Source organism: Amblyraja radiata, chromosome 25, assembly GCF_010909765.2.
Source record: "Amblyraja radiata isolate CabotCenter1 chromosome 25, sAmbRad1.1.pri, whole genome shotgun sequence".
Taxonomy (NCBI): domain Eukaryota; kingdom Metazoa; phylum Chordata; class Chondrichthyes; order Rajiformes; family Rajidae; genus Amblyraja; species Amblyraja radiata.
Genome location: NC_045980.1, coordinates 36,963,828 through 36,976,420, shown reverse-complemented (window position 1 = coordinate 36,976,420; position 12,593 = coordinate 36,963,828). Strand labels below are relative to the sequence as shown.

At 47.3% G+C, this 12,593-nt stretch overlaps 1 protein-coding gene across 1 annotated transcript in view; it reads right to left on the bottom strand.

Annotated features, from left to right (window-relative positions):
* Positions 1 to 2,435: 2,435 nt before the first annotated feature.
* Positions 2,436 to 12,593, bottom strand: part of ep400 (E1A binding protein p400) — a 121,662-nt gene continuing 111,504 nt past the window's right edge. Inside the window, exons 52-53 of the mRNA XM_033043077.1 lie at positions 12,077 to 12,154; positions 2,436 to 3,521 (exon numbers count right to left, since the gene is read on the bottom strand). Coding sequence (XP_032898968.1) covers positions 3,267 to 3,521; positions 12,077 to 12,154 — 333 coding nt within the window. The 3' untranslated portion in view covers positions 2,436 to 3,266. The remainder of the gene's footprint in view (positions 3,522 to 12,076; positions 12,155 to 12,593) is intronic.

Genomic DNA, 12,593 nt, shown 5'->3' with positions numbered 1-12,593 from the left:
AGCAGCAACTGCAGTTCCTTCACACACACACACACACATGTACACACACACCCACATGTACACACACACCCACATGTACATGTACACACACACCCACATGTACATGTACACTCACACCCACAGACAGACACATAATAATAATAATGGATGTGATTTATATAGCATCTTTCTAATACTCAAGGCGCTTTACATCGCATTATTCATTCACTCCTCAGTCACACTCGGTGGTGGTAAGCTACTTCTGTAGCCACAGCTGCCCTGGGGCAGACTGACGGAAGCGTGGCTGCCAATCTGCGCCTACGGCCCCTCCGACCACCACCAATCACTCACACACATTCACACACAGGCAAAGGTGGGTGAAGTGTCTTGCCCAAGGACACAACGACAGTATGCACTCCAAGTGGGATTCGAACCGGCTACCTTCCGGTTGCCAGCCGAACACTTAGCCCATTGTGCCATCTGTCGTCCCTGGATACACATACACACGTACACTCACACCCAGACACACACATGTGTACACGTACTCAGACACACACATGTACACGTACTCACACCCAGACACGTACACACACACACACATGTACACATACACTCACACACACATGTACACTCACACCCACACACACATGTACACATACCCACGTGTACACGTACTCACACACACATGTACACTCACCCACAGACACACACATGTGTACACGTAACACCCACATACACACACGTGTACACGTAGTCACACCCAGACACACATGTGTACACGTACACTCACATGTACACACACGTGTACACGTACACACACCCACAGACAGACACACACACTCACACACCCACAGACACAGACACACACACAACGATGGAGTAACACAGCGGGACGGACAGGCAGCATCCCTGGATTCTGTGTATAACTTCAGGCAGGGTTATTATCAGCTGCCTGGAGCAGTTTCACGCAGGCTCTGGGACAATGCACACAAATATAAAACCATGCAGAAATAAATGTACAAAATGTAATCAGTTTTACAGCATGGAAACAGGCTCTTCAGCCCAACTTGTCTATGCCGGCCAACATGCCACATCTAGTTCAGTTTATTGTCACGTGTATCGAGGTACAGTGAAAAGCTTTTGTTGCGTGCTAACCAGTCAGCGGATCGAGCCGCCAGTGTAGGTACAGAATAAAGGGAATAATATTTAATGCCAGATAAAGTCTCATAAAATCCAATTATATATAGTTTATTTTATTGACATGTGTGGGGGCAACATGGTGACGCAGCAGTAGAGTAGCTGCCTCATGATGCCAGAGACCAGGGTTCGATCCTGACCACAGGTGCTGTCTGTGCGGAGTGGGCCTGTTTTCATGCTGCATCTGTAAAGTCTAAAGTGTACCGAGGTACAGTAAAAACCTTTTTTGTTGCATGCTAGCCAGTCAGCGGAAATGCTATACATGATTACAATCAAGCCACCCGCCGTGTACAGATACAGGATAAACTTAATAACGTTTAGTGCTAGGTAAAGTCCGATTAAAGATAGTCCAAGAGTCTCTAATGAGACTCTTGAGTGAGATAGTCCTCAGACTTCACCCTCTAGTATCCCTCTAGTATCCCTCTAAACCTTTCCTCTTCCAAAAGCGTGCAGGTTTGTTGGTTAAATGGCTTCTGTAAATTATCCCTGGTGTGTAGGATAGCAGTGTACAGGTGATTGCTGTTCAGCACAGACTCAATGGGCTGAAGGGCCTGTTTCCTCACCGTATCTCTAAACAAAACTATCCATGTAACCGTCCCATTGTCTTTTAGATATTGCTATAGTACCTGCCTCAACTACCTCCTCTACCAGTAGAAACAAGGAACTGCAGATGCTGGTTTATACCAAAGATACAGACACAAAGTGCTAGAATAATTCAGTGGGTGAAGCAGCACCTATCGAGCGATGGAAATGTCCTTCGCTCCATAGACGCTGCCTCACCTGCTGAGTTTCTCCAGCATTTTTGTCTACCTTTGATTTTCCAGCATCTGCAGTTCCTTCTTAAACAGAATAATTCAGTGGGTAAGGCAGCATCTTTGGAGAAAAAGGATGGGCGACATTTCATGAATTCTGACTTTTAAAGAAATCTGGATTTTTAAGAAATACAGCACATGTATAACAATACCAGGTGTAGTGCATTTACAAATGTATTCATTTATTACAATGTGGTAGAAGTGGTTTATGAGTACAACTAACAACATGGAATGATTTGACAGTGTAACAGTAATTCTAAACAGCATGACTGGAGATTCTTTCTCGCGCGAGCTCTCTTTGGTGTCCGTAATCTTGAGTTCTCTGTGAGACATTGTCCATTTAGCCTTCACCATTTTACTCTCAGTAACATAAATACCACGGCTCTTGAAACAATAACCTTTCACCTGGCTCAGCTGAAAAGAAGATTTAAAAAAAACAATGCCGACTGGGTGATCAAGAAAACGTTTATGTACAATTTTATTCTTAATCTCTTTTAGGTGATCACAAATGGATAGACCATCATTTCCAAGGACAGGGGGTTTGGGGATGTTATAACACAGTGCTATGCAAAACCATAACAAATACTGTACAACATGTACACTAAGGACTAGAGGGGGTAACTTTGCAGGAGAGATTGCATCTTTAATGTGCACATACATAGAGAATTAAAAATAAACATCATCACCGTAAAACAAATACTGAAACATGAAAGCGTCATGAAAAAATGTAACGAATATACAAAACATTGTATCAAAAGTTTGTTAATAGACCGACGTCTTTTACTAGATAAGGAATGTTGAACACTAACTCCAAAGTTCAATTCCTGCAGGCTCCTGTCCAATGTCCGCGAGATCCGTGAGAAAAATATATACTACCGTTAAGTTCATAACATTCATCCAACCAAATCATGGATTAACAAATACTGAACACATGCCAAAACATCCACCTTCTGAATTTAACAAATACAGGAGCACATTAAAATGTGCCCAGAGGAAATCATATGTACAAGACAGCTAAGGTTAAACCTTAGAATTATCGTATTTTTAAAAAAGATTTACAGAATTTGGGCTGTGCATGTTACATTAACATCAAGATTCTATAATAAAATGACTCACAGAACATTGAAGATGCTGGATTTGTCTATACACTAACTATGACACAATGGAGTGAACAGTGGTGGTTTGTTCAAGGGCAGTCCAGCTCAATGCAGTCAGCATGTTGTCCGTTGTTGCACCAGGTAGGCAGGTAAGTAGGTAGGCAGGTAGGTAGGCGCTGGCTCAGTTGCTTTTCATGGGGGCTTTGAGCCTGACGGCGGGAGTGGTCCGCACTTGTACCTTGGCCTGCTGGCCGTCCGAGGCAGCGGTGGTCTGGACGGGGCTCTGCGGCGTGGGGGACTGTAGCTGTGGTGAGGCCACCCCCACCTGCTGCTGCTGCTGCACGACCTGTGCTGCTGCTGCTGCTGCTGCCGCGGGGATCACCTGCACCGACTGGCCCGCCGTCGCCTGTGACAGAGTCAGCGTCTGCGTCTGTGCCTGGAGCAACCAACACAAGGGCATCCGTTAGACCACCAGCTTACTCCCCTCACCCCAAGGGGCGGCACAGTGGCGCAGCGGGTAGAGCTGCTGCCTCACAGCACCAGGGACCCAGATTCTGAACTGTGTGGAGTTTGTGTATTATCCCCGGGGGGGGGGGGGGGGGGGGGGGGGGGGGTTTCTCCGGGTGCTCCGGTTTCCTCCCACACGCCAAAGACACGCGTGTGTGCGGGTCCTCTGTATATTGCCCCTCGTGTGCAGGGAGTGGATGAGAAACTGGGATAACATGGAACTAGTGTGAACCGTTGATCGATCTTCCCCACACACTAGGGGGCGATGTACAGAGGGCCAATGTGGGGGGAAACTGGAGCACCTGGAGAGAACGTGCAAACTCCTCACAGACAGCACTCGAGGTCAGGACGCAGTCGGGTCTCTGGCCCCGTGTGACAGCGGCTCTACCCGCTGCGCCACATATGTGCTCACCATCCCATCAGTTAGGTGAGCAGAATATCTCCTGACACAGTAACTTGTTCAATCAATTTAGTTCAGTGTTGCAGAAATATAAATGTGAACTCCACCCCATTGAGCTCCCTGCACGTGCTGCTGAACCCATTGCAGTTTTGTACAGTCTTTAAACTTTGCAAGTCATGTCATAGTCCAAAATAAACTGTGATGAGGAATCTGCTTGAAGTGATAAACGGTATCGTGCCCTGGCCAGACTGCAAGTTTCATGGCAATATGTTAAGATTTGTGGTGTTTATTGGATACTCGTTTTGAATTCTGTATTTAATTTCCCAGCCACTGTGATGGGATTTAGACTTCTCTCTACAGATCAGGCCTGGTAAATGATCCAGCGAACCCACTGCTATGCTGGGAAACATGGATAGGTGACGTTTCACAGAGTGCTGGAGTAACTCAGCGGGTCAGGCAGCATCTGTGGAGAACATGGATAGGTGATGTTTCACAGAGTGCTGGAGTAACTCAGTGGGTCAGGCAGCATCTGTGGAGAACATGGATAGGTGATGTTTCAGAGTGCTGGAGTAACTCAGTGGGTCAGGCAGCATCTGTGGAGAACATGGATAGGTGACGTTTCACAGAGTGCTGGAGTAACTCAGTGGGTCAGGCAGCATCTGTGGAGAACATGGATAGGTGACGTTTCACAGTGCTGGAGTAACTCAGTGGGTCAGGCAGCATCTGTGGAGAACATGGATAGGTGACGTTTCACAGAGTGCTGGAGTAACTCAGTGGGTCAGGCAGCATCTGTGGAGAACATGGATAGGTGATGTTTCACAGAGTGCTGGAGTAACTCAGTGGGTCAGGCAGCATCTGTGGAGAACATGGATAGGTGACGTTTCACAGAGTGCTGGAGTAACTCAGTGGGTCAGGCAGCATCTGTGGAGAACATGGATAGGTGACGTTTCACAGTGCTGGAGTAACTCAGTGGGTCAGGCAGCATCTGTGAAGAACATGGATAGGTGACGTTTCACAGAGTGCTGGAGTAACTCAGTGGGTCAGGCAGCATCTGTGGAGAACATGGATAGGTGACGTTTCACAGAATGCTGGAGTAACTCAGCGGGTCAGGTAGTATCTGTGGAGAACATGGATAGGTGACGTTTCACAGAGTGCTGGATTAACTCAGCGGGTCAGGCAGCATCTGTGGAGAACATGGATAGGTGACGTTTCACAGAGTGCTGGAGTAACTCAGCGGGTCAGGCAGCATCTGTGGAGAACATGGATAGGTGACGTTTCACAGAGTGCTGGAGTAACTCAGCGGGTCAGGCAGCATCTCTGGAGGACATGGATAGGTGACGTTTCTGGTCGGGACCGTTCTTAGGGACCCTGCAGGGGATGTTGGTTAGGAGGGCAGATAAACTTATTTTACACTGCCAGACGATCTTCAGTATGCATCGAGCATGTACGAGGGCTCCGCTTTACATCACAGCCACAAGACAACATCTCTGACAGTACAGCACTCTCTGGGTGCTGCCCTGGAATAACTGCCTGGCTAAACCTTGGGGGAAGACTGACAACACAACCTTTTCACCGTGGTGTTATACGGCAAATCACTGATTCTTCATCTGAGGCACTGAAGGAGACTAGGTGCTGCAATATTGATGTCGTTCAGATTTAGAAATAGCTAGCATGGCGGTTTACTGGTGGATATAATCTAAACTAAACTCAACTAGTATTGGTTTATTATTGTCATGGGTAAGATCATCATATCTTAAGGCACAAGAGCAGAATTAGGCCATTTGGCCCATCAAGTCTGCTCTACCATGCGATCATGGCTGATCTAGGTTTCCCTCTCAACCCCCCCATTCTCCCCATATCCCTTATTAATCAAAAATCAATCTCTGCTTTAAAAATACCAAATAACGGCCCCAATGGATTCCACAGATTCACCACCCTCAGGCTCACCTGGAGGATATTCCTCCTTCACTGTACCAAAGTTTTGTTTTGCACGCTATCTAGACAATTCATACAACATCAGGCAGAGCCAAAGAGAAAATAAACAGAGTGCAGAATCGGGTGTGAAAGCCACAGAGGAAGTGCAGATTAAAAAAAAGTGCAAGATCCACAAGCAGGTAGATTGGAAGATTGGGAATTGGTTCTTAGCATTTGAAGGATCCATTCAGTCGTCTGATAACAGCGGGGAATAACCTGCTCCCGAATCTGGAAGTAACGCTTTGGCATCGTCTGCCCAAAGAGAGAGGGGAGAAGGAGGATTGATCACGGTGTGAGTGGCCCTTCATTGTGTTGGCTGCGTCCATAAGCAGTGTGAAGCGAAGGTTTGTTAGAACACAGGTGCAGAAATTAAGATGGAGGCACAAGAGACAGCAGATGCTGGAATCTTGGGCAAAAGACAGTGCTGGAAAAAAAAACTCAGCAGGCCAGGCAGTATCTATGGAGGGAATGGACAGACCGAACCGAATCCTCTTCCGTTTATTCCCCTTTATTTTACAGCCGAGCTCCTCCAGCGCTTGTGTTTGGCTTTGGAAATATTAAGTTGCTTGCAGAGAATGGAAAAGCTGGGGCGAGGTCTTTTTAGAGCAGAGAAAGATAAATGCAATGAAAGATTTATTTCCCCCCAAAATACAAAAGAAAACTGGCAGAAAGATCCGTAGCCAGAAGACAAAGAGTCAAATTGGGGGAAAAGACTGAGATGTCTGCTGTGCAGTGAGTGATGCAGAATGGTGGCAAAATAGATTCAACCACAACTTGCAAATGGCAGCTGGATAGGTATATAAAAGTGGAGAGGACTTAGTAACATAGACAATAGGTGCAGGAGTAGGCCATTCGGCCCTTCGAGCCAGCACCCCCATTCAATATGATCATGGCTGATCATCCAAAATCAGTACCCCGTTCCTGCTTTCCCCCCATATCCCTTAATTCCGTTAGCCTGAAGAGCTAAATCTAACTCCCTCTTGAAAACATACAGTGAATTGGCCTACACTGCCTTCTGTGGCAGAGAATTCCACAGATTCACAACTCTCTGGGAGAGAAGGTTTTTCCTCATCTCAGTCTCAATGGCCGACCCCTTATTCTTAAACTGTGGCCCATGGTTCTGGACTCCCTCAACATCAGGAACATTTTTCCTGCATCTAGCCAGTCCAATCCCGTTAGAATTTTACACGTTTCCATAAGATGACCTCTCATCTTTTCAAATTCCAGTGAATACAAGCCCAGTGGACCCATTCTTTCATCATATGACAATCCCGCCATCCCGGGAATTAACCTGGTGAACCTACACTGCACTCACTCAATAGCAAGAATGTCCTTCCTCAAATTAGGAGACCAAAACTGCACACAATACTTCATGTGTGGTCTCACCAGGGCCCTGCACCACTGCAGAAGGACCTTACTCAAATTCTCCCACAATGACTTATTGCAAAAAACAACGATGAAAGTGGACAGATGGAACTTTAGATATTGGTTTAGAAAAAAGACACAAAGTGCAGGAGTAACTCAGCAGGTCAGGCAGTATCTCCACTTAAGTCATAGATTGAAGGTGAGAGAAACAATGATTTCATTTTGAAGTCTCATGACGAGTCTACGTGAAGAACCCGCCAGCCCGCATGCGCGTCAATACGTTGACGCATGGCGTGAGATTCGGATGGGGAAATGGACGTCGGGATTCCCCTGCGATACAGCATTAAAAGTCGGAGGGTAAGTTTCACGGGAACTGTCGCTTTCGACGTTGGTTTAGGTCCCAAGAATGGAGAAGCCTAAAACCAAGGGGAAACGTGCAGCTGGCCAGCGGCAGGTAACTGCGGCGACGGGAGAGGTCGGTGGCCGTCGGTATCAAACTCGGAGATGCTAGCTGGCGCAGCCTGCACAGCAACCTCCGCAACAGCTCCCAAAGGGAGCAGTTTGGCAACCCCGAGTTCGGGGAAGGTCAAGGCCAAAGCGGCAAAAAATGTCCAAAAGGACAATACTGGGCAGGTAGGTACTGCCTCAACATCCACTGAGGATGTCATCTGTCGGCTCCCAAAACTGGAAAACCTGATTGAGAGGGGATGTGCTCTGCACACAGGCGACCGATACAGGTAGATCCAGTCAGATGTCTGTGGCAGCAATACCTGGTTCAGGGTTGCATTATGATATCTACCGCTCAGAGGAGAGGAGTTTTGAGGACTATTACGTGGTAGACACTGACTGTGGAGAAGTCGACAATTAACTCGAATCCCCTCAACAAGTGGGTGATATGCTTCAACTCAAGTCTAAAAAGGAGATGCCGGCACTTGTGACTAAAGTTGCCATCCCCTCGGGGATAGGAGAACCATTAGAGGAAGAACTGGCAAAGAGCATCGGTTACTTGACTTCTCATCGGCTGAATGAGAAAAACATGCAGGACACTGCTGGGTAGTATGCTAGTACTGATAACTGCCAGACTCCACAGTGATGAATGCTGTGGTGGATGTTTGTGTTACAGTTTTATTGTGTGTTCTTTATTATTGTACTGCTGCTGACAACCCAAATTTCCACCAACCCTGGTTGTGTGGCAATAAATTATATCCGTACTCGGCCCCCTCCTCTTCATCATCTACATCCTCCCCCTTGGTCAGATACTCCGCCACTTCAATCTGGACTTCCACTGTTACGCTGATGACACCCAGATCTACCTCGGCACCAAATCCCCCCACAATCCCCCCCCTCTCCCATATCAACTCCTGTTTGTCAGCTATAAAAACCTGGATGCAACATAATTTCCTCAAACTCAACAGCGATAAGACAGAATTCCTCCTCATAGGCTCCAAAGCCACACTCAGCAAAATCAATAACCCCACTCTCACCATCGACGGCACCACTGTCTCCCCATCTCCCCAGGCCCGCAACCTTGGCATGATCTTTGATTCCACCCTCTCCCTTGAGCCTCACATCCGCCATGTTATTAAAACCTCCTTCTTTCATCTCCGCATCATCGCCAAACTCAGACCCTCTCTCACACCGCCTGCTGCTGAAAGACTCATCCATGCCTTCATCTCCTCCCGACTGGACTATTGCAACTCACTTCTCCTTGGCATCAGCTCCACCTACATCAACCGACTCCAACTGGTCCAGAACGCAGCCGCCCGACTCATCACCCACACCAAATCCTGGCATCACATCACTCCAGTCCTCAAAAAACTTCACTGGCTTCCCATCTCCCACCGGATCACCTACAAAATCCTGGTCCTCACCTACAAAGCCCTCCACCATCTGGCCCCCACATATCTCACTGACCTCCTCTCCCCCTACCAACCCTCACGGTCCCTCAGATCCACATCAGCCGGTCTCCTCTCCATCCACAAGTCCAACCTCCGCAGTTTTGGGGACAGAGCCTTCTCCAGGGCAGCTCCCAGGCTCTGGAACTCCCTCCCCCAACTGATCCGCAATTCCGTGTCCCTCACCATCTTCCAGTCCCGCCTCAAGACCCATCTCTTCACCTCTGCCTATCCTTAGCCCCACGTCCCCGTCCCTTTTCATCTGTGCATTAATTGCCTCATGCTGTGTTTTGTATTGAATTCTGTCTTTACTTTGTGTACTAGTCATGTCTCTACTATTTATTTCATTCCCCTTACATGTTTTTCCTCTACTTGCTCAATTTTTGTAAGGTGTCCTTGAGACTCTTGAAAGGCGCCCATAAATAAAATGTATTATTATTATTATTATCTATCTATCTCTGGATGTTCCGAAGGTTAATGCCACCATTTGGGATAATCTAAATGGCAAAACTAAGTCAAAAGACTTAAAACTACTGCGAGTTCAGAGACTTCTCACAAGAGGGATTACGGCTTTTGCAAGGTCGGTGAATGGAACTCAACTGTCTGAATTGCAGCAAGACGCATTAGTACTTCTATATAATACACAATTTGAGCCCAATTGTGTTGGCAAAGATGCTATAAGGTCAATGCTGAGATCAACCCTAAATATGCTCCTTTGTACGGCTGCAAAGTATCTCTTTGGAGAAGACTTGAGCAAGCAAGTAAAAGACTTGCAAGAGGCATTCCAGGCGGCTACTGGTGCGTGTGGTAAAGACACCCTTTGTGGGTAAGACTCCCGTCTACCGGCGTGCATATCATCCCTACAATGCCAGCGGCAGGAATCGCTACTCTGAGGCTGGTTGGAGCACCAGGCCCACACAATTAAGACCAAGCCAGAGGCCTTTTTTTTGGCGCAGGTTCACAGTGCTCACTATGGAGGCAGCGCACTCCACATACTCAGTCTCGTCCCCCAGCAGGCCACGATGCCCGAGCCAAAGGGAGGGGACAGAACAATACTTGAGACAATTGTCTATAACAAATTAGGGTCTGCTGACTCTATTGATCAACCACCTAAGGCCATTGAGGTAGGTGAATATTATTCCATCGGTCGCATTGAGGTTACTAAAAACCTTCGAGATGAGGAAAAAGCTTTCTTCATAAGTTATAAAAAGCCACACAAGAGAGTGGTGGTGCAGACTATTTCAAGATGGATAAAGTATACACTTTTGGAAGCAGAAGTGAATACTGATATTTTCAAGTCGCACTCTACCAGGGCTGCAGCCACGTCAGCAGCAAATAGAATGGAGGTTCCTCTTGATCACATTCTTGCAACAGCAGGATGGTCAGATGCACACACCTATCGGAAATTTTATAATAAATCGATTAACAGGTCTGGACAATTTGCAGAAGAATTCTGGGCAGTGTTACTTGAGACACTTGTCTATAACCCCGAAGTAATGGGACTTTGGTCCTGTTAAGGACAATATACATGTATGTAAAGTTAGCATCATGTATGACTGGCCTATGTTTTTTCTTTTAACCATTTATGGTTTATCTGTGTAATGTGTTCACATGCCGATTGGAAACCACAGCTTCGAAGGCTTCACGTAGTCTCGTCATGCGACTTCGAAATAAAATAGAAAGATTAAACGGGAACTTACCATTTGAAGTTTGATCTTGATTTGATGAGAAGTTGGAGTGAGATACGTGCCTTCCACTCCCAACCCTGAATCTCATAAAGATCATTCGATAAGTCAAGGGTTATTAATCTTTCTATAGTATAATTTGGTGCAAGTGGTCTGTGGTTTCATTCAGTTGCTCTGAAGATTGAGGCGCATGCGGGCTGGCGGGTCCTTCACGTAGTCTCTCACTCCAACTTCCCATAAAGACCAAACTTCAAGCAGTAAGTTCTTGTTTAATCTTTCTATTAAAGGATGCCCAGGGCAAGTTATTTTTACACAGAGGGTGGTGGGTGCCATGAACGTGCTGGTGGGGTAGTGGCTGAAGTGGATGTGGATAGGCAAGGAATGGAGGGATGTGGGTTGTGTGCAGGCAGATAAGTGATGATCTTGGCATCATGTCTAGCACAGACAGTGTGGGCACAAGGTCCTGTTCCTTTCCTGCATCGTTCTACCTTCTATGTTTCTATCTCTGGACAATATGGGCAAGAATGCTTCAGGTCGAGACCCATCTTCAGACTCACGAGTGGTTCCCTCCTGCGCTGTATGTTTCCACGCTCCAGAAACAGGCTCACAAGCTGCTCTCCACAATCTTCACCTCATTTCATCAAAACAGGAGCTGCAGCTCATGGGAACAAAAGGGCAGCGGTAGAGTTGCTGCCTCATAGCGCTTGCAGCGCAGGAGACCCGGGTTCCATCCCGACTACGGGTGCTGTCTGTACGGAGTTTGTACGTTCTCCCCGTGACCTGCGTGGGTTTTCTCCGAGATCTTCGGTTCCCTCCCACGCCAAAGGCGTACAGGTTTGTAGGTTAATTGGCTTGGTATAAATGTAAAGTGTCCCTAGTGTGTGTGGGGTAGTGTTAGTGTGCGGGGATCGCTGGTCGGTGTGGACTCAGTGGGCTGAAGGGCCTGTTTCCGCGCTGTATCTCTGAAACTAAACGTAACAAACTAAAAGCATTGTATCAGAGGCATGCAGAAGATCAACTGGCAGGGCAAGGAAAGTGCAGAGAGGAGGAAAGAAATATTGACGGCGGCGGAAGCAAAGTCAAGATTCCTCTGCGACTGGTGAAACTTGAGAGAGACGGCCAGCTGTGCAGAGATTGTAGATACATGCGAGGGAGGTGCAGATACCTGGTGAGCAGTGGATACCATCTGCTGGAGACTTCCCACTGTCGCTTGCTGCTGAACCATTTGTGGAAGTTTGGTAACCTATTGAACAACAGCAGTTTAATGTAACCTTCAGGCACTTGGAAGAATTATTTAAGAAGGAACTGCAGATGCTGGAAAAAGGGAAGGTAGACAAAAATGCTGGGGAAACTCAGCGGGTGAGGCAGCATCTATGGAGCGAAGGAATAGGCGAAGGTGGACAAAGATGCTGGAGAAACTCAGCGGGTGAGGCAGCATCTATGGAGCGAAGGAAATAGGCGAAGGTGGACAAAGATGCTGGAGAAACTCAGCGGGTGAGGCAGCATCTATGGAGCGAAGGAATAGGTGAAGGTGGACAAAGATGCTGGAGAAACTCAGCGGGTGAGGCAGCATCTATGGAGCGAAGGAAATAGGCGAAGGTGGACAAAGATGCTGGGGAAACTCAGCGGGTGAGGCAGCATCTATGGAGTGAAGGAATAGGTGACGTTTCGGGTCGAGACCC